This window comes from Telopea speciosissima, chromosome 3, assembly GCF_018873765.1.
Source record: "Telopea speciosissima isolate NSW1024214 ecotype Mountain lineage chromosome 3, Tspe_v1, whole genome shotgun sequence".
NCBI classification, from domain to species: domain Eukaryota; kingdom Viridiplantae; phylum Streptophyta; class Magnoliopsida; order Proteales; family Proteaceae; genus Telopea; species Telopea speciosissima.
This window is the reverse complement of record NC_057918.1, coordinates 59558484-59586442: the sequence shown is the minus strand read 5'-3', so window position 1 is coordinate 59586442 and position 27959 is coordinate 59558484. Positions and strand designations below refer to the sequence as shown.

The following is a 27959-nucleotide window of genomic DNA, read 5'->3' as shown; positions in this document are numbered from 1 at the left end:
TAAAAAGAATCCGGGAAACCGCTCACTCAATCACTCTCAGAAAATCAGAGGGTATCATCCTCAATTACATGGCTCCTCTCGCCCCAAGATCTGGAGATCCTATAGTTGCCAATGTTGAGCGCGTGGTGAGAATTCCTACTTCTAATACGAATATATCTTTGTGGAATTTCATCATTGGGTTTTGTGACGATCTCTCACACTGTTTTACTTTACCGATCAACTGTAATTTCGATTTTTTCTTTTGCAAATGTGTGCAGAACGCGGAATTGTTTACCCTCACTTACGGGGCGATCGTACGGCAGCTTCTTACGGATCTGGAGGAGGTTGAGGAAGTCAATAAGCAGCTCGATCAGATGTACAGATCCCCTTCCCTATTCCTTCTGATTAGCTTCCTCATTCACTCTGTTACCTGCTTCATTCCATTATATCAATCTTATAGCTATTTTGGTTCGTTTTACTTCGTCTCTTTGACTCTTTCTTTCCTGCTCATACTTCACCAAAAGCTTTTAGTTTAGGTCGTTTGTGTTTACCTTTTTATTTTCTTCTCTCTCTTCTTCTTTTTTTGGTAAATGTGTTTTTTTTTTCACCTTCCCTAATTACTAAAGTTAGAAGCACACAACAAACACATTACCGTGAGATCTAAGTAGGGAGTGTTTAAACATCGATGCAATTTAAATTCTCACTCACAAAAGATGGAAGAAGTGAAAAGCATATAATTGTGCACTATTGGATAAAATAAACATAGCATGAACTCTTATAGCATTATGTCGCAGTTGGAAAGCAGTATATAATGATCCTGATTTCTGAGTCCATCCTTGTAGGAACAAACTATCACCATCATTAGGAAAAAACACTAGGAGGGGGGGGTCTACTGACTCATCTATTTAGACTGTTCAATTTGCAGCTCACCTCTTGGATGGGCCATTTCCAAAATCAAATTGATGGTGAGTCTTTTGTTCTTAGTCTCCTGATCTAGCGGTAAAACATGGATAGTTAGAAGAAAAGGAAATCGTAATTTGTCCAAAAAAATTTCATTCAAGAGCTATTATACTTTTGGTTTGCTTGTAGCATTAGATGTGCCTCACCAGTTGCAGCGTCCACATTCCATAATCAAGGGGTGTTGAGCTTGCAGATGGTATTGAAAATTGGGTTCACTCATAAACTGTTGGTTTCTGATTTAACTCTTAGGGCATGTTTGTTTGTAGGGGTTTTAGTGGGGTGGGAAAGTTGTCAGATTTTTCCAAGAATTGCTAAATTTTGTTTGTCTGATTGCAATGGGGTGGGAACGTTGGATTTTCAATGTTTTTCTTGTTGGTAGTTTGTTGCTCCTATTTCTCTCATCCCATCCTTCTAAAAATCCCACCAAAATCGATGGGATTCTGAGGGAAAGATGAGGGAATGTAACTGTTGGAGAGAGTGGAACGAAGGGAGATGGAAGAGAGAGATGAGCAGGGTTGGCTCATTACATTGCATCTTTTGGATCAAACCTAATGGTTGCCCCCCCATATGAGCCCGCCACTTGCCAAACATCTCGCACCGCTCCACCCGCTCCCTTCCATCTGTCCTTGGCTGATGGGTGAGTCAATGAGAAAGGATCAACGTCGATTTTGTTCGCACTTGTTTTGAGAGGGAAATTGGATCCTGCTTTGTTTTACAGTCGGTTTGGGGAGGTTTGGAGGTCAAGATCGTGGGAGGTTGTGAATGTTTCGAGAGGTTCTGAATCGAGGCTTGAGAGGAGTGGGGGTTCTATGGAAGGATCTAGTGTAGTGAGGATGCTGGTTGTTGGTGTTTTGGGGATTCTCAGGAAGGAGCAGGAGATATGGGAGGAATCCAACTATGGTGTTTTCTTTCTCCGCCCTCTCTCTCTCTCTCCTCCGTCATCTATCCCTCTCATCTCTCCAATATCTCTCCCCTCCCTCATCTCTACCATATCTCGGTATCTCTTGCTCTCACTCTCACCTTAATCTAGAAACCTCTATCCTCTCTCTCCCTTGTCTCTCTTGGTTTCACTCTCACCTAAAAATGTAGAAGCCTCATTCCTCTCTCTCTCTTCCCTCTCTCCTCTAGTCAACCAAATGCCCACATGGGGCCCACTTCCCTAACTGTTCCACCCATACTCCCCTGCAGACAAATGGGCCCTTTAGATTTTCAGATTCTTTGTGATTTTTTCCTAGATATGTTGATGTTTTTCCTATTTTTAAAGTGTATGTATGAGTCACAATTATGATAATTTCCATAAGCATTTCATCATTTTCCCTTCAGTAAAAGTTTCATGTTTATACAACTATATACAGTTTAAGGATTGATAGCATCCATTGGCTTCTTGCATCTTATGCAGGGGTTACAATATTGGAATTCGATTGATTGATGAATTTCTTGCAAAGTCTGGTGTTTCCAGCTGTGTTGACTTCAAGGAGACAGCTGAAGTAATTGCAAAGGTCTATTGAAATTGTCTTGTTTCAAGTTGCTCAGAATTTCCTTAAAATTGAGGTCATTTCTTTAGATTAATCGTAGTGTTTGAGGTCACTTTCTTCAGTAAAAGTTTCTTGCTCTTGTTTTCTTTTTTTGATTTCTTTGTTGGGGGCTTCAATAGGTGTTGGTCTTCAAAAATTAGAACTCAAAGCATGTTAGTGAACCCCAAACGATAGGAAATTATGCATGGACAGGCCAAAAGATGTTGTGCAGAAAATTTGGCACAACCACAAGCACTATGTATATTAGGTGGAAAAGTCCAGTTAGTTATAGCATTTGAGTGATTAGAGCTACTGGATTTTATACCATTAAAGTGCCTGTGAGATGACCTAAAATGCATAATTGTCTGTATTTCCTCATCCTGGTCCACAATAAATAGGATAAGAAGAACCCCAGATCTAACTGCAATTGTAGGTAATGACACCTTCTCCTGATATCAATTGATATGTGTCCATTTTGAATTGATGAAGTTCTAGACTGGTTGCAGACTTGGATCAGTATAAGAAGAAAACTTGAACAAAATATGCTCTCACTTTTGTCCTTTGTGCAGTTTTACTATCATGGTGCCCCTGCTTTCACTTTTCATGATCTCACCTCCAAATTAATACCTCACCGTGCTGTGTCGAAATAGTGTTTTAATCTGTGACCCAGTTCGGAAGTAGATCAATGCGTTGCATGGTTCGTACTATCAATCTTGGATTGGTATCGGCCGAGGCCGATCCCGATCCTTGACCGATTCGATACCGATCAACTGGTACGAACCAAGGGTAAAAAGGAAATAAAAACCGATTTTTATTAAAAAGCAAGGGCAATTCCATCCGATCCGACCAACCCGATTCAGAGCGATCCAGATCGATAAGAGTTGAGATCGATCCCAATCTGATTCCCGATTACTAAAACCCTGGTGTGTTGTTCTGGGTGATGGATAATTCCCTCAATCCTGAGATTGTGGGACAGGTTGATCCTTGTTGAAGATTGCTGATTCTTTCATCGGAGGGAACTAGTTGAAGATTGACAAGTTTTATCATTGGACAGAGAATTCAATTCAGTTGAAAATCCCATGAAACATTACAGCTGGTTTTGCATGGAAAGGTGAAATCTCTTTATGTTGAAACCAATTTAAACATTACCACTGATTCAGAGAGAGTGAACTAACTGTATCTTCAAACAGAACACATTTGACTTCTAATGTAGTCCTAGATTCGAATAATCAAACTAGGAACCAAACCAAGATCTTTTCATCAAAGGATAGTTCAGATTAAGGAAAATCTTGATAACAGAAATTAGATGGTTAGAATGATCCCAAATTCCATATGAATTTACCAAATAGGGACTAGAACAATTGCTAAAAAGCTGAAATTGATCCAATGGTTAGATCAGCTAATGTGGGGGAATCCTAGTACAACTAGGAAAAGGGCAAAACAGTAATTTAACCAGGAAATTCAGAGATCAGAAATTAGGGTTATGTTCAGCAATTGAATATAAATTTAGTCTTTAAGAATCAGCAATAGCAGATCAGCAGAATAGGTATATTAATTGTGACCTCAGAAGAACAATGTAACAATAAGGGTAGAATTGAAAATTCACAGCAACAAATCCGTATGTCAGAATTGCACCAAACTGAAATTGGGTTCATGAATTAGATTCAAGAACATTAGGTCAAAACTTGAGATGATTTTAACTGTTAGATTTGGCTGGGCAGAATTCTTACGAAAATCACCTTATATGTGACCTTCTAGAAGAGAAGAATAGTTGCAGGTTTTAGAGTTCTAATGGATCTATTTTTTTAATGGTGGATGAGGAAGGCAGCAAGGATTGATTGTTGGCAGTGGGGATCAATGGCTTGGGTTTAGAGGATTAGGAGAAGAAGGTTGATTGCCAAAACAATAAATTACTTACTTGTATAGCAGATCTTCAATGGCAACCATAGTTCAATATCTCGTGATATATCTGTATCTCGGGCCTACCGAGATATCCGAAATATGGCGAAATTTCGCCGAAATGGTTGCATTTTTTCTGCAATATTTCGGGAGTCCATCTCGGTGGGTATTTGGCCACATCTAGGCTTGATACTTCATGGACACCCTTATTTAAGCTAAATAAACACATTTAAACCTTCATATTGCAAAAAAATGAACTCCAAGTGGTGTTTTGGGCTTGCATCCTTGATTGACAGTATACGGTCGCCGACCCTAATGTATAAATAGTTAAATACACATTGATTAGGCAGTTAAAGACATAAAAGAAATTTAAACAAACTAATTAAAACTCATAAGACATAATTCATAAATCATATTCTCATAAACTCCATAATAGTCAATGACTCGATAGTCAATACTCAATAGCTCAATAGTCAATACTTTAATAGGCAATACACAAAGTGTCAAAGTCACAAACTCACAACTCATAAGTTCACAAATCAGTGAAATCATAACTTACAACTTACAAGTTACAAGTGCTAATAATAGTTGTTGTGCCTTCCTGGATCAACCCCACTCATGGCCCGCTGGAGTCGACGTCCATTGTTCTTTGTTTGAAGGACATATGTGGACCACGATATAGTTTCGGAGAAGAAACTAGTGTAGGCATCCACAAGTGTCATGTAAATGGAGTCATCAACATACTGTAGGTAACCTATCCGAGGATATGGGCTAGGGTTACCAATCGATCCAGCCTGTGAAGAAGATGATCCAGTATGATCTGATGTCGGCGGAAGCGGCGTTGGCTCTGGCTGCATGTATGGCTAGTAAGGTTGGTAGTTAGGGTATGCAAAGATGTCATCTACAAAAGATGATCCAGTCTGTCCCTGGACTCCCTGGGACTGGGACTGGTAGTCATAGTCCCCTACCCCACTAAACTGCCCATATCCATATCCATATCCACCGTGAGGTTGTGATGCACTATAATCCGATGACAATGGAGTGGTATGTGTGTTAAAAGATGGGGCACGCCAATGCCCAGTCGATCCTCCCTCCCTATCACCCATACTCAAACTGCCAACAGAGCTAGATAAGTCATCAATGTCCATATAATCAGCTTGTAATTGTGTTTGTTGACCCCTATGCTTCCTGCTGTATGGTTGTATAGGGGCTTTTGAGGGTGGGGGTGCGGGGTCACGTGCATCGTGGTCTATATCCTGTGTGACATGATCAAATTGTCTCTCTAGTGAATCGGACTAGCTCTACAGGTGCTGTATCTTCGCCTACCACATAATGCTCTCGCATTCCATCAAAATCTTCACCACTACCACCACCACCACCTCCACCACCATCACCATCACCATCACCACCATCATCATCATCTGAGGACCTAGACCAGTCATCATCATCAGCAACATTGCCACCAGTGGCTTGGAATGGTATGGGTGATGCTTCCCGTGCATGTATCTGTTCCTCGTCAGCCATATAATCATCCACATCAGCACCAATCTTGGAAGCTATCACGGGGTCGGGCCTACCTCCCTCCTGATCCAACACTGGCTCACCTCTATCCCTTACCCAATCCACAATAGGGTCCTCATCGTCTGAGTCAACTTGAAAGATGTCGGCGAGGTCAATAGTGCCCCTCTGTCCTTCATGTCCCATGCGTATGTGTTGCAGTTTCAGCCTCAAGTTGTAATGCACATACACCATGTCAGATAGACGTTCAGACCCCAATCTGTTGCGCCTCTTGGAGTGGATGAGCGCAAAGGTGCTCCAGTTCCTCTCACAGCCAGATGCGGAACATGTTTGGGCAAGGACTTTGATTGCTATTCTTCTTAATTTCTCAGCCAATTCCCCATACAACACCCACCATTCAGCTGCATTACAAGTTTACAACAAAAAAAGACATGTGTCAAATGTTGTGTCAAATGTTGTTTCAAGTTCCAACTTTCAATACATATGTAATTTAAAACTTAAAAGAATTAGATATTGAATTGAGTACCAGCATCACCGCGTGCTCTACCTTGTATTGCAGCATCGGTTCCAAAACTTCCTAATGCATCCCTAAATATCTTCATCTACACCCATGTGGAAAATTAGTAAGTACTTATTACTAATTAGTAATTACTACTTGCTAATTATATTCCAAATGAATTCTAAGACTCACCTCATTGTTGCAAATAGCTTGTAGTTGACCATCTGGCTCTAACTTCTTCACTACTTGTTTCACAACATCAATAAGTTGAGTTTCCAACCCAAGCCTATTATTATATTGATACTTAGGGTTCAAGTAGTATGCTGAAATTTGACATATAGAAATGAGATATTGTCAAATGCATAGGTGATTAGTAAATTGTAATACTATGAATTAGTTACATAAAACAAATTTACTGACTAGTCTTATGCAGTGGAGGCATAAGTTGATTCTCCCAGCGAGCATTGATGATATCCAAGAAGTGCTTGCTACTGCGAGGAGCCACACTGTAGACACTATCTTTCATCAAGTCCATCGCAGCATAAATGACTGACATGGTTGGGCTCTTGAGAGCGGAGTCAGCAATATGTAGAACTTTAACTACTGGCTCCAAAACTTTCACCACTTTGCTTAGTTTTGTCCAGAAGTCCGTAGATGACATGATTGCTTGTGCTTCCCTCCTACTTGTAGTATTGGAATCCTTCCATCCAAACCACTCCTATGAAGCAAACATACTTCTCAGCCTGGCCTTCTTTGTCTCAATGCTTTTTAGGGCAATGTAGTTGGTGGCAAATCTTGTGATGCCCGGCCTAACAAGTCATCCCCACATTTTTCCCTCAATAGATTGAGTGCAAAGGAGTAGTTGTATACCAAGTTGGTGACTTGTCTTGCACTTTCAACCACAGTCTTCACCAACTTTAACTTTTCCATATCCTTTAGAATTAAATCAATGCAATGGGCTGCACAAGGAGTCCAGAAGAGCCGGTACTTACTGTTGTTCATCATCTTCTTACCGGCCAGCTTGAAGTTGCTTCTGTTGTCCGTTACAATTTGGACAACGTTCTCAATTCCCACATCTTTTTCAACTACTTCCTTTAACAATCTGTAAATGTATTTTGCATCTTTTATCTCTTTGGATGCATCCACAGATTTGAGGAAAACTGTCCTCCCATCATAATAAACCATAAAATTGATGATGGACTTTCTTGTAGGCCCAGTCCATCCATTTTCCATTATAATTACCCCATATGTCTCTCACATACTCCTCATCTCCCTAATGTACTCATCAATCTCAGACTTTTGTTGAGGTAAATAAACATTCATTACCTCATATGGGGTGGGGCCGTTGAACCCTGGGCCAGCCTCTGCAATTGTATCTATCATGGTATCATAATGGGGGCTTTGTGCAGTGTTTGCTGGGATGGTATGGTATGGCATCCACTTAGCTATTGACTCTTTAACTAACCCCTTCATCCCCTTTTATGCTCCTTTGATTCTTGGTTGACTGCTTCCTTTCTTCCTATGCAGTTTAGGATCTGATGCTGATAGTGGTACTGGTACTGATAGAGGTGTTGGGGCTGCCCTCACACTTTGTGATCTTTTAAAAGGATTGAAAGATCTAGAACCTCCAGATGTGCCAGCTCCTCCGCTACCCCCTATTCTCTGTCTCTGCTGATCATCTTGAAAACTAACTCTACTCCTTGAAACAGTCCGTCGAAAGTCCCTAGCCTCCTCTGCTATTTGTATATCATCAGGTACTGCAATGTCCTCCTCCTCATCATCATTAGAGGAGTCATCATCATCATGGTATTGTCCTCCTCCTCCCATTGAACTCCTCATTGTATCCTCAAGTTGTTCTCTTATTCTCTGCTTGTCAGCCTTCCTCTTCTTCTTTCCCCTTAAACTCTCACCAATCTCCCTAGCTACTTGCACAGGTAACATATGGCAACCTACAACATCTTTAGATCCTCCAGTAAGATGTTGTTTAAGTCTACTGGACTCACCTCCCAAAAACTACATGTGACAATAGTTACATTGGGATTTTCTCTTATCTCCATCAATTGGAGTGCCATGTAACCATGCAATGTCACCCTTATGCTGGCTGGCTGGCCTCTGGTCTCTCTGTTCTCTTTGCTCCCTCTACCCCCTCTGTTGACTACTTTCCCCTACCTTTTGCTTGCCCTTCGCACGTTGTCTTTCACGATCCGCCATAATAATACTTGTTTACTACAATGTAAGTAAAACAAATAATTAAAAACTTAATGTAGAACCACTTCAGTTGAGACTTTTAGAATATTTAAACAATTGTATAGCTATTTAATATTTTTCCCCTGACCCTTATATTTTTCTCAATTGTATAACTTTTTGTATATAATTTTAATTTAAATATTGACCTAACACAACAAAATCGAAAATTATTAAACATAATATATATCTAATGCATTTCAAAACATGTAGAAATTACTTTCATATTTTTTCATTATTTTTCAAACCTAAAACTCATATTTTTCCTTATTTATTTATTTATTTTTATTTTTTAAATATTTTTCTTAATTTTTGAAAATTAAAATAATTATTTATGGGCAGAATAATAAGTTCGGCACTGTGAAGCCGTAGATCGGTCATTGGTGTATAACATATATTTAATTCATCCCCATCTAAGTTATATTACCCTTAATTTTTTCCTATTTTAGTTGTAGGAAAATCAATTTTTAAAACCAAAAAATTAAAAAAAAAAACATACATATGGGAAAAAAATTTCAACACTGTGAGGTTGTAGATCGGCCTCCGGTGTCTAACATATATTGATATCATCACCATACAACATGTATTGAATATACTATTTTAAAAAAAATTAGTTTTAGAGAAAAAAGAATTACCTTAAATAATGAAAAATGCTTGGAGGATGTGCTTGGATGAGGCTTTGACGTGTTTTCGGCGATAATGCGTTGAAAACTATGAATAACAATGCTTGGAGAGTGGAAGAAAACCAAAGAGAAGAGAAGAAATGAGGAAAGAAGAAGGAAAACTACGAGCTTTGCAGGTCTATATCGACCGAGACTTGTGAAATATGGTATATATGCCCATGGTCACGTGACCTTTAAGTGGGAAAAGTGGTCTTTTGCAATATTTCGCCGATATATCGGCTTATAACCGAAATATGCCGATATAACCGAAATTTGGTATTTTTTATTCGTATATGCATTTCGTCTTCGCCTTGGCGAAATTTTCGAAATTAATCAAAATTTTGCCAATATATTGCGAAATTTAGTTCCATGATTGAGTGTTGCTTTGTGAATCATATCAAGGTGAAGGGACTGGTGGATCTCCAGTTGATTCCTTGCGTCTTGTAGACCGGGAGGATCTGTTATAACAGATTGGTGGACCTCCAATTGACTCCTTGCATCTTGTAGATCAGGAGGACCTAATTTTGATCTTCAAGCTGTTGCCATCAAGGAACTAAATTTCGCGATATATCGGCCAAATTTCGGTTAATTTCGGAAATTTCGCCAAGGCCGAGACGAAATACATATACAAAATGAAAAAATACCAAATTTCGGTGATATCGGCATATTTCGGTCATAAGCCGTATATCGGCGAAATATTGCAAAAGACCACTTTTCCCACTTAAAGGTCATGTGACCATGGGCATATGTACCATATTTTGCAAAGCTCTTAGTTTTCCTTCTTTCCTCATTTCTTCTCTTCTCTTTGGTTTTCTTCCACTCTCCAAACATTGTTCTTAATAGTTTTTGACGCATTATCGCCGGAAACACGTCAGAGCCTCGTCCAAGCACAACCTCCAAGCATTTTTCATTATTTAAGGTAATTCTTTTTTCTCTAAAACTAATTTTTTTGAAAATAGTATATTCAATACATGTTGTATGGTGATGATATTAATATATGTTAGACACCGGAGGCCTATCTACAACCTCACGATGTCAAAATTTTTTTTAAAATTTTCTGGTTTTAAAAATTGATTTTCCTACAACTAAAATAGGAAAAAATTAGGGGTAATATAACTTAGATGTGGATGAATTAAATATATGTTAGACACCAATGGCTGATCTATGGCTTCACAGTGCCGAACTTATTTTTCTGCCCATAAATAATTATTTTAATTTTTAGAAATTAAGAAAAATATTTAAAAAATAAAAAAAGAAATAAATAAGGAAAAATATGAGTTTTAGGTTTGAAAAATAATGAAAAAATATGAAGGTAATTTCTACTTGTTTTGAAATGCATTCGATATATATTATGTTTAATAATTTTCGGTTTTGTTGTGTTAGGTCAATATTTATATTAAAATTATATATAAAAAATTGTTTTTAATTATGAGAAAAATATAAGGGTTAGGGGAAAAATATTAAATAGTTATACAATTGTTTTAGTATTCTAAATGTCTCAATTGAAGTGCTTCTACAATAAGTTTTTAATTATTTGTTTTACTTACATTGTAGTAAACAAGCATTATTATGGTGGATCGTGAAAGACAACATGCGAAGGGTAAACAAAAGGTAGGGGAAAGTAGTTAGCAGAGGGAGAGGGAGCAAAGAGAACGGAGAGAACAGAGAGAACAGAGGCCAGCTAGCCAGTATAGGGGTGACATTGCATGGTTACATGACACTCCAATTGATGGGGATAAGAGAAAATCCCAATGTAACTATTGTCACATGTAGTTTTTGGGAGGTGGGTCCAATAGACTTAAACAACATCTGACTGGAGGATCTGAAGTTGTTGTAGGTTGCCATATGCTACCTGTGCAAGTAGCTAGGGAGATTGGTGAGAGTTTGAGGGGAAAGAAGAAGAGGAAGGCTGACAAGCAGAGAATAAGAGAACAATTTGAGGATACAGTGAGGAGTTCAATGGGAGGAGGAGGATAATAACATAATGATGATGATGACTCCTCTGATGATGATGATGAGGACATTGCAGTACTTGATGATATATAAATAGCAGAGGAGGCTAGGGACTTTCGACGGACTGTTTTAAGGAGTAGAGTTAGTTTTCAAGATGATCAGCAGAGACAGAGAGTAGGAGGTAGTGGAGGAGCTGACACTTCTGGAAGTTCTAGATCTTTCAATCCTTTTAAAAGATCACAAAGTGTGAGGGCAGCCCCAACACCTCTATCAGTACCAGTACCACCATCAGCATCAGATCCTAAACTGCATAGGAAGAAAGGAAGTAGTCAACCAAGAATCAAAGGAGCATGGAAGGGGATGAAGGGGTTAGTTAAAGAGTCAATAGCTAAGTGGATGCTATACCATACCATCCCAGCAAACATTGCACAAGGCCCCCATTATGATATCATGATAGATACAATTGTAGAGGCTGGCCCAGGGTTCAAGGCCCCCACCCCATATGAGGGAATGAATGTTTATCTACCTCAACAAAAGTCTGAGATTGATGAGTACATTAGGGAGATGAGGAGTATGTGGGAGACATATGGGGTAACTGTAATGGCAGATGGATGGACTGGGCCTACAAGAAAGTCCATCGTCAATTTTATGGTTTATTGTGATGGGAGGACAGTTTTCCTCAAATCTGTGGATGCATCCAAAGAGATAAAGGATGCAAAATACATTTACATTAAAGGAAGTAGTTGAAAAAGATGTGGGAATTGCGAACGTTGTCCAGATTGTAACGGACAACAAAAGCAACTTCAAGCAGGTCGGTGAGAAGATGATGAACAACAGTAAGTGCCGGCTCTTCTGGACTTTTTGTGCAGCCCATTGCATTGATTTAATGCTAAAGGATATGGGAAAGTTAAAGTTGGTGAAGACTGTGGTTGAAAGTGTAAGACAAGTCACCAACTTTGTATACAATCAGTCCTTTACACTCAATCTATTGAGGGAAAAATGTGGGTTGACTTGGTTTGGCTGGACATCACAAGATTTGCCACCCACTACATTGCCCTAAAAAGCATTGAGACAAAGAAGGCCGGGCTGAGAAGTATGTTTGTTTCTGAGGAGTGGTTTGGATGGAAGGGTTCCAATACTGTAAGTGGGAGGGAAGCACAAGCAACCATGTCATCTGAGGACTTCTTGACAAAACTAGGTACAGTGGTGAAAGTTTTGGAGCCAGTAGTTAAAGTTCTACATATTGCTGACTCCGCTCTCAAGGGCCCAACCATGCCAGTCCTATATGTTGCAATGGACTTGATGAAAGATAGTGTCTACAATGTGGCTTCTTGCAATAGTAAGCACTTCTTGGATATCATCAATGCTCGTTGGGAGAATCAACTTATGCATCTACTGCATAAGGCTGGTGAGTAAATTTATTTTATGTAACTAATTCATAGTATTATTATTTACTAATTACCTATGCATTTGACAATATCTCATTTCTATATGTCAAATTTCAGCATACTACTTGAACCCCAAGTATCAATATAATAATAGGCTTGGGTTGGAAACTCGACTTATTGATGCTGTGAAACAAGTAGTGAAGAAGTTGGAGCCAGATGGTCAACTACAAGCTATTTGTAACAATGATGTGAGTCTTAGAATTTATTTGGAATATAATTAGCAAGTAGTAATTACTAATTAGGAATAAGTACTTACTAATTTTCCACATGGGTGTAGATGATGATATTTTTAAGGATGCATTCGGAAGTTTTGGAACCGATGCTGCAATATAAGGCAGAGCACGAGGTGATGCTAGTACTCAATTCAATATCTAATTCTTTTAAGTTTTAAATTACATATGTATTGAAAGTTGAAACTTGAAACAACATTTGACACATGTCTTTTTTTGTTGTAAACTTGTTATACAACTGAATGGTGGGTGTTGTATGGGGAATCGACTAAGAATTTACGAAGAATAGCAATCAAAGTCCTTACCCAAACATGTTCCGCATCTGGCTGTGAGAGGAGCTGGAGTACCTTTGCGCTCATCCACTCTAAGAGGTGCAACAGATTGGGGTCTGAACGTCTATCTGACATGGTGTATGTGTACTACAACTTAAGGCTAAAACTGCAACACATACGCATGGGACATGAGGGACAGAGGGGCACTATTGACCTCGCCGGCATCTTTCAAATTGACTCTGACAATGAGGACCCTATTGTGAATTGGGTGAGGGATAGAGGTGAGCCAATGTTGGATCAGGAGGGAGGTAGGCCCGACCCAGTGATAGCTTCCGAGATTGGTGCTGATGTGGATGATTATATGGCTGACGAGGGTCAGATACATGCACGGGAAGCATCACCCATGCCATTCCAGGCCACTGGTGGCAATGTTGCTGCTGCTGATGATGGTGGTGATGGTGATGGTGGTGGTGGTGGTGAAGATTTTGATGGAATGCGAGAGCATTATGTGGTAGGCGAGGATACAGCACCTGTAGAGCCAGTCCGATTCACTAGAGAGACACAATTTGATCATGCCACACAGGATACAGACCACGGTGCACGTGACCTCGCACCCCCACCCTCAAAAGCCCCCATACAACCATACAGCAGGAAGCGTAGGGGTCAACAAACACAGTTACAAGCTGATTATATGGACATTGATGACTTATCTAGCTCTGTTGGCGGTTTGAGTATGGGTGATAGGGAGGGAGGATCGACTGGGCATTGGCATGCCCCATCTTTTAACACACATACCACTCCATTGTCATCGGATTATAGTGCATCACAACCTAACGGTGGATATGGATATGGTTATGGATATGGGCAATTTAGTGGGGTAGGGGACTATGACTACCCGTCCCAGTCCCATGGAGTCCAGGGACATACTGGATCATCTTTTGTAGATGACATCTTTGCATACCCTAGCTACCAACCTCACCAGCCATACATGCAGCCAGTGCCAACGCCGCTTCCGCCGACATCATATCATACTGGATCATCTTCTTCACAGGCTGGATCGATTGGTAACCCTAGCCCATATCCTTGGATAGGTTACCTACAGTATGTTGATGACTCCATTTACATGACACTTGTGGATGACTACACTCGTTTCTTCTCCGAAACTATACCGTGGTCCACATATGTCCTTCAAACAGAGAACAATGGACGTCGACTCCAGCGGGCCATGAGTGGGGTTGATCCAGGAAGGCACAACAACTATTATTAGCACTTGTAACTTGTAAGTTGTAAGTTGTGATTTCATTGATTTGTGAACTTGTGAGTTGTGAGTTTATGACTTTGACACTTTGTGTATTGCCTATTGGAGTCGGGCCATGAGTGGGGTTGATCCAGGAAGGCACAACAACTATTATTAGCACTTGTAACTTGTAAGTTGTAAGTTGTGATTTCATTGATTTGTGAACTTGTGAGTTGTGAGTTTATGACTTTGACACTTTGTGTATTGCCTATTAAAGTATTGATTATTGAGCTATTGAGTATTGAGTTATTGACTATCGAGTCATTAACTATTATGGAGTTTATGAGAATATGATTTATGAATTATGTCTTATGAGTTTTAACTAGTTTGTTTAAATTTCTTTTATGTCTTTAATTGCCTAATCAATGTGTATTTAACTATTTATACATTAGGGTTGGTGACCGTATACTGTCAATCAAGGGTGCAAGCCCAAAACACCACTTTGAGTTCATTTTTTTGCAATATGAAGGTTTAAATGTGTTTATTTAGTTTAAATAAGGGTGTCCATGAAGTATTAGGCTTAGATATGGCTAAATACTCACCGAGATGGACTCCCGAAATGTTGCAGAAAAAATGCAATATTTCGGCGAAATTTCACCATATTAGGCCTAGATATGGCTAAATACTCACCGAGATGGACTCCCGAAATGTTGCAGAAAAAATGCAATATTTCGGCGAAATTTCACCATATTTCGGATATCTCGGGAGGCCCGAGATACCGATATATCGCGAGATATTGAACTATGCACTCAATAGAGCAAGGCAGCTGCAGCAGTGGCAGCCAGCAAAAACTAATTTAATTAATCAAATTCGTATTCAATACTTGGCTCCCTTGCAACTTTATATAAAAGACTCAAATTAGACTTGGTTCAAACTTTATCTAGCCCAACTAAACAACTAAAAGAAAAACTAATAAAATCACTTAAATTGAACCACTGGTTCAAACTAGCTTTGGACCGGTTCACTTTAAAACATTAAAAACATGAAAATAAACTAAGTATAGGGCTAATCCCGTATGCAACTCATGTACCCCAACATTAGGCCCATAAAAATGGCCTATTACATAGAAAACCCATGGGATCAAAGGCCCAACATGTATATGACCAAACCCTAGATTTATTCCTAAAAAAGAAAGGCCTAACCCATTCCTTAACCTACTAGGTAACTTAAACTGACTATGAAACTGAAATAGACTCAAAATAGAGTCCTAATCCAGCCCAACTAAACAACTAAAGAAAAACTAATAAAATCACTTAAATTGAACCACTAGTTCAAACCAGCTTTGGACCGGTTCAATTTAAAACATTAAAAACATGAAAATAAACTAAGTATAGGGCTAATCCCGTATGCAATTCATGTACCCCAACATTAGGCTCATAAAAGTGGCCTATTATATAGAAAACCCATGGGATCAAAGACCCAATATGTATATAATCCAACCCTAGACTTATTCCTAATAAAAGAAGCCCATTTCGGTGATGAATCTGCATCAACTTCTCTCTCAAGCTCCTTTCGTACACATGTTTTCCTTATCTAATTGACTGGATGCCCTAAAACAAAAAAGTAGAGGATGGAATCTTCTTTGTTATGACAAATAGACATTTCAAAATCCCTCCCAACCATTTTCTTTATGAAATCAGAGTTGATTAGGAGAGAGAGAAAGGAAATAGGTGACACAACACAGTTGGTGATCAATTTGTTTGTTGAACCTAGTCTAAGTCCATGGTTGGACCTCTCTTATTGTTCTCGTAAAGTTTTATTCTTTTCGTACTGGAGTTGTTTATTGATTTTGTAGATCTAAAGGAATTTGAGAGGAAAAAACATCCTATTGACTTTTGAAGAAAATGCAATCTACCTTTGATTTATTCCATGTTGAAGCAATTGAAACTGTTGTACAACCAGATATTTCAAAATCTTTTGACTCACCATATATGCACAAGTTCTTCTACTTTTCTTTCCAGAAACACTCATGACGAATATCAGTTAGGATGACTGGATAAGTTATAATTATATAGGCTTTGATGATATTCTTGAACAGGTGGGGTTTAAGACATTTTTAGGGGTCACTGCATCTGTGACCAATTGGGATGCTGATGGGACAAGTTGCAGTCTTGTTTTGGAGGAAAATCCGTTAGTAGATTTTGTTGAGCTTCCAGATACATGCCAGGGTCTGTATTACTGCAACATCTTGAGTGGAGTTATCAGAGGGGCCCTAGAGATAGTGAGTTCCTTGTCCTTTCACTAAATTTATTAGTTGCTACATCTACTTGGTTGCCTTTTATGATATTGTGGTTTCAATTACTAAAAATTATTCTACTTACAACTGTGCTGACACATTGGTTCACCCATATTGCTTTTGTCAGTTTTAGGTGAATCTTGTATTGTTATCACATTAGATCTGTTTTAAACTTTTAATATGCTTTTCTACAAGTGGAAAGACCTGTCTTGAAATAGGTATACATATGCATCACATTCTATATTTAGAATGTCTTCTCTGCCTCTGTGATGATTGAATTGTGGTTTCAATTACCGCAAATTATTCAACTTCAACTGTGCTAATCCATTGATGGCCCCATATACTTTTGTTAGTTTGAGGTGAATTGGGTATTATGATCTCATAATTTTCTTAAATTGAAAGGTAGGTCCACTTTAATGTGCTTTTGTACATGTGGAAGGCCTGTCTTACAATATGTAGATGTATGCATCACTTCATATAATGAAGAATTCCTTCTATGCATCTGTGATGATTGAATGTGTACTTTTCACATTGATTTAATTTAAAAGGGTAATCTTTAGTGTCACTATGCTTAGTGAAACAGTTCACTTCACTATGATTTTTTTACCCTCACAAACGCATTTGCTGAGCGGAAGTGGAGGGGTCATTCTTGTAAAAACATGATTCCTCAATAACCCTTTCCTCCCTTCTCTCCTGCTCCCGTTCCGGTGCCAACTTCCTCTTTCCTCTCCTCCCTCCGCCCGGTCTTCCCTCTGCATCTTCCTCTCCCCTCCCCCACTTCTCTCCATCTCTCTCTCTCTCTCTCTCTCTCATGCACCCCTCCCTGTCCTTATTCTGTCTCCCTCACTCCCCTCAGCACCCCCTCTCCTGCCACCTGTTGCGCCCTTGCCCCACCATGGCCATCATCGTCCTTGCGCCTGCTGGTTCCATCTGGGCTCACATACAAAACGCTTTCAAGTCATGACTCCCCACGGCTCGTTCAAACCTGGCCCTCATGGACATATGAGCTCCCCTTCCCAAACACTCCTGTCACCAATCCTACTCTTTTCTACTGGGACCATACCCGTACTGACTGCCAATTCTGACTTGGAATCCTCCTGTACTATGAAACTGACATGGCCCTTCTTGTGACCGAAAAGCGTGCCAGTGACTTTATGCCCTAGAGACCCTACCTGGAAGAAAAGGGATGAGATGCTCAGCCACTGAAATATGATGGTGGGAATTATGGAAGGCCGTGAGATAAGGTGAAAACGTGAACAGATGAACACTGCTACATTTCTACTGTTCTTGGGCTAAGTAAACGATGTGACAGCATCGTATTTACGGATGAGCGGTCCCTCTGATGCATTATTGATATCTGGTGTGAGTGTTCTTGGTTTCACATAGTTTGCGAGGAGGATCTTTCGGCTACTTCTGCAGTTGTTGCTGTTCCTAGAGAGACCCTCCAATCCAACCCAACAAAAGCATTTGGGAGGGATAAAAATCATAGTGAACTGATCTGCTTCAGTAGGCATAGTGATGCTTAGAAGGACCCAATTTAAAATATTATGTTGCCATGGGTTTGGCTTCCCTTTTGAACGTAATGTTTATGTATTTGATTTCAAAAGGGTTACAAGTCAAATTTTTTCATAGTTTGAGCTGCGTCACTTCTTGTTGTGTTTCTTTATCTGATTTTTTTGTGACACAAAGATGATGAGCACTATTACATTTGCAACCTTTTGGTTGCGGGCTTGAAATTTGGAAATAACCTCTCCTGCAAAGCAGGGGGTAAGACTGCATACATTTACCCCTCCCAGACCCAGCATTTGTAGTGCCCCCAAATCCGGGTTAAAGATATGGGTGTTGGCCCTCACAGGCCGCTGTTAAGTAACTGCTGGTCTTTCATTTCTGTTACTTTTCTACATGCAGAAACTATAAATACATTAGAGACATCAGAATATCAAAGCGGAAAAACTGCAAATATTCCTATAAACATCGGCATCAGCCATCATACTGTATTCATCTATTTGTTACATCTCTTTCACCGTTGTAATGATTATATCAAAACACTATCTATCAATATTTACATCTCAAAATATGTAAAACACCAAAATCTCTGATCTGTGAATCTCTTTGATCATTTACTCAGAAGGCAATCCACACACTGACACTCAACCTGTGCATGCTCTGTAAACATATCATAATTGTGGGGTGAGCTAACTAGCTCAGTGAGAAAGAACACAGTTCATATCATGCTCATGAATGTAATAAATCATGCTATGAACTTACTGTTATCATAATCTATCAATCTGGTATACTATATTTGATCATACATTAACTGGCATGCATGATACTGTAAACAATGAAAACATCATGATGCAGAGCCAAGGGTGTACTCAAGGAAGAAGAAGAAGAAGACGATTTTGGGTTATTGGGTTGTTTATGTCTTTTATTTTGAGTCTTGTATGAACTGGTTGGTTCAGCTGGTCTAGTTTAAGTTGTGGTCCCATATTTTAGTTAGATTAAGTCTTTTAGTTTTATTTAAGTTGCTGTTAGGACAGTTCACATCAGCCTTGACTGATTGTGTGTTGTAACTCAAGTAAATGGTCAAGTCAAGGTTGAAAGTTTCTAATTTTGGGACTTTCCAATTTTGATTCCTTGCTGTTTTTCTCTTATTGCAATCTATAAAAGCAACCCAAAGAGGCCATAACCGGCCACGATTTTTACCCTCACTACTGCTCTTATGCAAGTTTTTTTCTCTTGAAGTTTTTCCTTGGTGTTTGATCCATGGAGGAAGGAGTTGGTGTTTGATCCAGTTGACTCCTTGCGGTGGGAAGCCTAGGAGGTTGCGTACTATTGCTGTTCTTCATCCAATTCAAGTTCTCAAGCCATTAGAAGCCTCACCCCTTCAACCGAGCTGCTCTGCTGCTGCCCAATCAACTATTCTAAGGTTACTTTTTATTTTTGAGCCTAACTTTCTAATTCCTTTCCCTCAACCCCTGCCCAATCTAGCCATTACTTTTCTTCAACCTTTTGAGCACACCTTCCCCCCTCTAAGACCTCCACTCGATCCAAGTTTCAGCCTCATCTGCCCAGCAGATTGGTTGCTATTGGGTTTTCTCTCCAATTCTGCCCAAGCACAGTTTTTCTAGCCTTCTAGTGAAATCGGTAGAGGGGAAACCTGCTGCTGATTTGATTTTTGTTTAAGCCCTCGAGTTCCCTACTGTTTCAGACCTATTCCATCACCCTAACCTAACCCTATACATAGACCTTAATCCATTCTATCATTCCAGCCCTATTTCCATCAACTTAAATCACCCCCTGATTTCAGATCTTGTTTTGGGATTGTTGAATTCAACCTGTCCTACATTAAGTGGTATTAGAGCTATGGCAGGGAGCCATTCATCTGGAGTTCTACTATGATGGAGATGTTTCAGCAGTTGAATGATCAAATGACTCAAAATCAGAATAGTCTTGAAGATAGGTTGCAAGCAATGGAAGCTCGGGTTACAAGTAGAAGTATTGGTTACCAAGCTGGGGAGAACAATAAGAATTTTCCAGCACCTTAATCTTCTACAACAGCCCCTACACAACAGCACAAGGGTAAGGCCCCTATTGTTGGGAAAAAAAGGACCCCAACACCTATGACTAGTGGCACCAAGGTGCAATGTTTCCATTGTCAAGAAATTGGACATTATGCTAAGAATTGTCCATATCGTTAGAAAGTTAATGCTGTTGCTGAAGTTGAAATTGAAAGTGCACCCGATGAGGAAGATCCTGATCTATTTCCATACCCACTCGATGATGATGATTATGGTGGGGATGATTATGATGATGGTGATGCCAACAATGATAGTACTTATGCCAACTGATCTATTTCCCCTGCCATTCCCTCCACTTCCACCCCATTCCACAGGCTGAAGCCTTCTAATTTCATTAACTTTCTGTTTTCATTCTCCCTCTTCCATCTCCACTTTTATCCATCAAAATTGACCCAAACTTGCAGGCCAAGCTTCAATCATCAAGTCCAACACTCTGCTATTGTTGGAGTTCTAGAACAGCATTGTTTTGAGGGTTTCTCTTAACCTTATAATTTGGTGTCTTACTGATATCTCCACATCAGGCCAACAGAACTGAACCAAAGTTGGAGTCTAGCATCCTCTTAATACCATTTACACTCGATCCAAGTTGGGTGACCATCACTTGGCTGGTTTGGCTAGAAACCCTAACTTTCTAATTCTGAGTTTGTTCTTATTTCGAATTTTTGTGGGTTTTTGGGACTAGCTACCTAGTCTTACATTAATATGTCCTTCACCCATCTATAAATGAATGTTTTCAAGCCGGGGAGAGCTGATGCAGAGTGGAGGGTGTACTCAACGAAGAAGAAGAAGGCTGTTGCCTACCGTAGCAGAGCCAGCCACGATTTTGGGTTATTGGGATGTTTATGTCTTTTATTTTGAGTCTTGTACGAACCGGTTGGTTCAGTTAGTCCAGTTTAAGTTGTGGTCCCATATTTTAGTTAGACCAAGTCTTTTAATTTTATTTAAGTTGTTGTTAGGTCAGTTCACATCAGCCATGATTGATTGTGTCTTGTAACTCAAGTAAAGGGTCAAGGTTGGAAGTTTCTAATTTTGAGACTTTCCAATTTTGATTCCTTGCTATTTTTCTCTTATTGCAATCTATTAAAGCAACCCAAAGAGGCCATAACAGGCCGCGATTTTTACCCTTACTACTTAATGTAAGACTAGACCAGAATAGGTCTAATCCCAGGCAGGAACAAATTGAAAATCTTCAAAGAACAAGAAAGAGAGCAATGGGAACTAAAAATAATGGAAACAAGAGAACAATGGGAACTAAAAATAAGGGAAACAAGAGATCAGTGGGAGCTAAAACTAAGAGAAACAAGAGAACAATGGAAACTCAAATGAGGGAACAATTTCCTTGGTTGAAGTAACAAATTAAAAAAAAAAAAAACACAAATTTGTAACTTGTTGAAGCAACACTGATCTTGATGTAATAATCTTCAAGAAATCGATGTGACAATCAGTTGAAAGAATTCCCAGTAGCTTGTAGTACTCTTAAACTCAATTAGGATTTGGAATCAAGAACTGATGGAAGGGGATGGGGGAAGGGAATGGCTATCTCAGCCTGGGCATCTCACCCAACCTATCTCAGGATTTCCACAAAGGCTAAAGCCAATATTTCATTAATCAATTCGTGTACAATGCTGGCCTCCCTTACAAACTTATATAGAAGACTCAAAAGTAGACTTGGACATTAAAAAGGAAAGGCCTAACTCTATCATTAACTGATAAGGTAACTTAAATTGACTAAGAAAGTGAAATAATAAAGAAAATAGACTCAAAATAGGACTCTAACTAAACTGATGAAGCAAATCCGGTTTTCCTACTTTCTACCCCTATTTTAGGCTCATTAAATTGGCCAATTACAAAATAAACCCACGGCATCAAAGTCCCAATACATATATGACCCAACTGATGTAGATCAAAACATGAAGAAGAAGAGGCCAAAACACTGTTCATGTTACTGTGCACATTACTGTTCACGTGAACAGTGTCACAGCCCCTTATTTTTGGATTGGTTGTGAGAATATTCCTTGAAGAATTGTGGGGGCAGCTTAGTCTTTTAAGTATTAGTGAAGGGTAGTTTTGTCATTCTTTTAAAGCTAATAAGTTGAACTGATAGGGACCATAGTCTGGAGATTTCGGTTGCGACAATTAAGTTATCCAAGTGGGTCCCACAAGGAGATTTGAAGACTTAAGAAGATTTAGAAGATTTTATTATGTTTCTATTTATTTCAGTCCTAGTTAATTAGAGTAGTTTCTATTTTCATGTTGCAACTTACTATGTTAAGTTTCTATTTTTTCTTTTTACTTGAGGTGCAAGTTCTGTTCTCTGTTTATTGTAAGGCTGTTTAGGCCACTCCCCACGATTTACTAAGTTGAATGAGATTAGCTTTTTGCTGCAAGTATGGTTACCTCTCAAGTTTTGTGTGACTTGAAGGGTTGAAGGAGCCTGGCTGGGAGATCCAAATCCATCTATCCCAACCCTTCCACTATCACTTTCTCTATTCTTCTTCTCCATCGAGCCAGGATTGCTGTGTGATCATTCCACTGCCCCAGGGATCCATTCGAGTGCTGTTGGTGCTGTTCAAGTTGCTGCTGCTGTTGCCTGAGATCCTCACTCAAGGCTGGAGTCATCCTTTCCTCATTTTGGTTGTGCTGCTGAGAAGACCATCGACTGGAGCTGCTCCTGCATCCCTGCAACTCTTCTGGCTGAGACTTTCTAATTCCATAACACCCCCAAACCTTCACCAACCTTGCTGGGTTTTGAAACACAGCTTCTTCCTTCTACTCCCTCCACTTGATTCTCACTTCCACTCCATTTCTCAATCTGAAACTTCCATATTCCACTCACTTTCTACTTTCATTCTCATTCTCCCATCTCCAATTTTAACCATCAGAATTGACCCAAAATTGCAGGCCAGGCTTCAATCACCAAGTCTAATACTCGGTTGCTGCTGGAAGCCTAGAACAGCACTGTTTTGGAAGTTTTCTCCTAACCTTCTATTTTGGTGTCTCTTCGATATCTCTACATCGGGCCATCAGAACTGAATCAAATTTGGAGTCCAGCATCCCTATAATACCATCTACACTCCATCCAAATTGGGAGTACATCACTTGGCTGGTTTGGCTAGAAACCCTAACCTTCTAATTCTGCCCTTGTTTCTAATTTGGTTTTTATTGCTATTTTGATGTTCTGCTGCAACCTATGATTGATCCTACTATAGAATGGTTCTTAGCGGAACCCTTTCTACATTACCAATACAAAACTTATTTACACTAAAATAAGCCCCAAGTGACTTATCTACATCACTACTACAGTTACGCAAGTTTGCTTCGCTTGAAGTTTTTCCTTGGTGTTTGATCCATGGAGGAAGGAGCTGGTGTTTGATCCAGTTGACTCCTTGCGATGGGAAGTCCAAGAGGTTGTGTACTATTGCTGTTCTTCATCCCATTCAAGTTCTCAAGCCATTAGAAGCCTCATCCCTTCAATTGAGCTGCTCTGCTGCTGCCCAATCTACTGTTCTAAGGTTACTTTCTATTTTTGAGCCTAAGTTTCTAATTCCTTTCCCTCAACCCCTTGCCCAATCTAGCCATTACTTTTCTTTAACCTTTTGAACACACCTTCTCCCCCTCTATGACCCCCACTCAATCCAAGTTTCAGCCTCATCTGCCCAGCGGATTGGTTGCTAAACTTGCTATCGGGTTTTCTCTCTAATTCTGCCCACACCCAGTTTTTCTAGCCTTCTAGTGAAATCGGTTGAGGGGAAACCTGCTGCTGATTTGATTTGTTTAAACCCTTGAGTTCCCTACTGTTTTAGACCTATTCCATCACCCTAACCTAACCGTAGACCTATCCCTTAACCCATCCTATCATTCCAATCCTTTTTCCATCAACCTAATCAACCCCCTGATTTCAGATCTTGTGTTGGGATTGTTGAAGCCTTCAACCTGTCCTACATTTCGTCGTTTATATGTTATTCTCTTTCTATGGTTTACTATAGCTGGTTCTCCATGTGAACTACAACTGAGCTCTATAAAGGTGAGGATACAATACTCATTAACTCTGGGGATTTGTGAAGATCTAACTATGTCGGGTGGAACGTGAATCGACACCCTAGCTGGTCGTCAAGGCGCCAAGGAAGATTAGTCTCCACCCTGGCTGGTCACCTCAATGCCGAGGAAGTCCACACCCTAATCTCTGTGTACCTCATCTAATACCTATACCCCTACTGGAAAGGTTTGGTAATCACAGGGTCTTTACTATGCTTTTCTGTACTTTACTTTTCTTGAGCCATTGGTGCTCCTTTATCTTCTTTGCTAGCCTCTACTTCCAGTCCACACTGCCTAACTCAACTCTAGGATGAACTCGATATTGACAGAATCCCTATTGTCTGCTCTCAGCTGGTGAAGGGGACATTGGGGACCCTATTACCCCTCTCATTCCTTTTGTTGAAGTAGACATTGATGAAACCTTCTGTTTTAGTTCTTTTCTTTTCTTTACTGTTCTCTTAGCTTATCATTCCTCAACTTACTTAATACGATTCACAAATAGCATTTTATTTACTAAAAACATAATACAATCGCAGAGGAAATAATAAACATATTATTATTGGGAAAACATACAAGGATATGATAGAATTCCCTTCACTTGTCCGTATCTGTATTGTACTCTAACAGTGAATCTGTTAGTTCTCTGTTGCCTTTGGACCAATCTGGATCCGTACACGACATTTCATAATCATTAAATCTCTCTTTTATACTCTTGGAATAGTGGGTAAGGTCCCCTACCATCAATACTTAACTAAACCTATCTTTTCAACCCTACTTGGGCATCTGGACACCATCAGTCGATCCCTAGGTCGAATCGGTGGCTGGTATAGGAAATCTTAACCCTAAAATAGGCTTTTTACTATTTTTCCCCCAACAACTCCAAGTGATTTCATCCCCTTTCTATATGTATCACTTCAAATTTAACTGTAATATTAATGAACTTTCTATTGGATCAAACCATAACAAAACACTCATAGGAATCAATAGGGGCTTAGGGTTTACCTTTTCAAACTCAAAACCCTAGCTGGAGAGCTTTCCCTTGGTTATTCTGATTCCCCTTCGAGCCAAGAGTCTTTACCAACGTTTTGGTACTCATATCCTTTAAGCTTTGACTCAATTCCTTCTCTTTCTTTTCTTCTTTGGTTTCCAAGTGTTAAAACACTTGAAAAATGACCCGTATTCAACCTAATATAACTCTTTTCAGTGCAACCGGTCGACTAGTCCGACCAACCGGTTGGCCTGCTCATCAACCGACTCTATGCCTTAGCCAACCAGACGATGACCAGATGGAGAATTTCCGTCTGGTTGTCAAATCTGGTCCCGACCAATTGTTAACCAGTTTCAGCCAGTTGAGCTACTATGATTAACTGGATTGATCGGTTAATAAACTAGTCGGCCGGTTCCTACTTTAAGATTCTTTGATCGACCTTTGCCTGCTCAATCGGCCATATCCCGATTGATACAAGTCCGATTGTCCTTATTCTTTTTCCACTTTAAAGGTAACTCGATTACCTTTGTTTCTCGTGTTTTGGGCTTCCCCAGAACTCTGATTAGATAGTCCTCTAAAATCCACTTGAAACGGCTGCTTCACCTTAAATATACTATTGACAATCTTTTCTCTTTACTGTGGAAAACCAAAAGGATCCACACTTTTCTTAGGGTCAATCTGATCCAATCAATGCTATAAAAAAATGTAAATTATATTTACCTGTATTGTCAGTAAGTTATCTGCTGGGCTGACTTGAACTGGATTCCTTCAAAACGAACCCATCAAGCACCTGTCAACCATAACAATCAGTAATTAATACTTTTCTGGGTATTGGGTATAACAGCATTAGTGGGAGCCTCGTGCGCTGGGATGCTCTTTTTAATGATGTTGAACACGTATCTTCTGTCCTTATTTTACTAGTCTATCATTGTTTAGAAGTTGTGAGATTTGAAGTTTGGCATGATTCAGCCAGGGGTCATTTAGTTAGGGTCAAGGTTTTTGATTTATCTACTTCATTTCAATGATCAGATATTTATTTTCTGAAATTAGTTTCAATTTTTCTCTATAAAGGTTGAGAGTAGAATCACTGATGATGTAGGCTTTTTATTTTGTGCATGAATCAACTCATCTATTTGAAAGTTAATGTTATTTATCAAAAAAGTTTAAAGAGTGTTAATTGGACTTTAAAATTTGTTGTGTTCAGACTCCCGAATTATTAACTTGGTAAGAAATCACCAATTTGATGAAATCTTTTATTCTTGCAATACCTAGTCCACCACTAGTAAATTAGGCTTTGGTCGCTGGTTTCCGGATCAACCTTGGTCGACCAACTGCCCAAACTCTTACCTTAATTTTTTTCAAACCACTTTATTTGGTTCACTGATAATTTTAAGTTGCATTTGTTATGGTGATTGTTTGCAATGACCCAATTAAGTCTGGTGATGCGACGATTTCTAGCTAATCATCTTGCAACGTCTGAAAGTTCTTAACTATCAGTGGGGATCCTTCATCTTCAAGTAGAATCCGATAATAGAGAGGCTATTATGTTTCTTCAAGGGGCTAAACAATATCCCCTCCGGAGTCAGCAGTTGTTCTCCATGATGCAAAACTTCTTTTTAATTCTTTTGCTTCAATTTCTTTATGATGTATTGCCAGGGGTCTGAATGGTTTAGCAGACACCCTTGCAAGGAGGGCCCTGTTCATCATTAGACTATGTTCTAATGATGCTCTTGGCTCATCACATGTTTATCAGTAAAGCTTCATTTTACAAAAAACAAATAAATAATAATTATCCATAATTTGAGGGGCTGTTGATTTTCATTGTTATTTATTCATGTATGTTTCACTGTTTGTGTGGTTCCCGTTTAAAAACAAAACAACCTAGTCCAGTCCAATGTTGAATGCTTTCATTTTCTATCCCTTCACTTGATATCACCCCCCTCTCTCTCTCAATTTATTTGTTTTTTCCCCTTCTATTCAGGTCTCAATGAAGACTGAAGTCACATGGGTACGTGATATGCTACGAGGGGATGATGCTTATGAGTTGCGGGTAAAACTTCTGAAACAAGTTCCAGAAGAATACCCATACAAGAATGATGAGTAATCTGTTATTACACGACTACATTTCATGTATATGCATCTGAAAATTTTCATTTATCCATATATGTTAGAACTGGAGATTTTATTGTGACTTTTGACATGAATCAGTTAACAGAAAATTGGAAAGAGCTTGTAGTCAATAGAAATCCATCGCGTTTACCAAAAAAAAAAAAAGAAATCCATCACATCAACACCCGATTTTGAAGTGAATTCATGATTGGGAAGGAGAACGCCCCGGGTTTTTGGGATTGAGCTCCTCTCCAGGGAGCCCAGCATGCCCAGGGAGCATCCAGCCGTTGGGCTGTGCTGCACACATCCCTAGGCGTGTGTCGAGATGTGTGCGGCACAGCCCAACCCTTGGATGCCCCCTGGGCACACCTTGGGTGCTGGGCCTCCCTGGAGAGGAGCCGGATCTGGGTTTTTGTATTTGTTAATAGGGAGAAGGATAGGCACATCCACCATTTGCGATTAACAAGCCACACCAATGGGGGGCACGGGATGGGGTATCATACAAAAGGGGTAGGGGGTCATTTCAAAGGGGGGA

At 39.6% G+C, this 27959-nt stretch overlaps 1 protein-coding gene across 1 annotated transcript; it reads left to right on the top strand.

The window, feature by feature from the left end:
* Positions 1–27554, top strand: LOC122653640 (trafficking protein particle complex subunit 3-like). The gene is made up of 5 exons (XM_043847546.1): positions 1–125; positions 258–355; positions 2339–2438; positions 16514–16696; positions 27297–27554. The coding sequence occupies exons 1-5, from the start codon at positions 69–71 to the stop codon at positions 27417–27419; spliced, it is 561 nt and encodes a 186-aa protein (XP_043703481.1). The 5' UTR covers positions 1–68; the 3' UTR covers positions 27420–27554.
* The last annotated feature ends 405 nt before the right edge of the window (positions 27555–27959 follow it).

Coding starts and splice junctions, on each gene's coding strand:
- LOC122653640 (XM_043847546.1), top strand. CDS start 69: ATGGCTCCTCTCGCCCCAAGATCTGGAGATCCTATAGTTGCCAATGTT. Junction 356..2,338: donor AATAAGCAGCTCGATCAGAT/GTACAGATCCCC, acceptor CATCTTATGCAG/GGGTTACAATATTGGAATTC. Junction 16,697..27,296: donor TCAGAGGGGCCCTAGAGATA/GTGAGTTCCTTG, acceptor CCTTCTATTCAG/GTCTCAATGAAGACTGAAGT.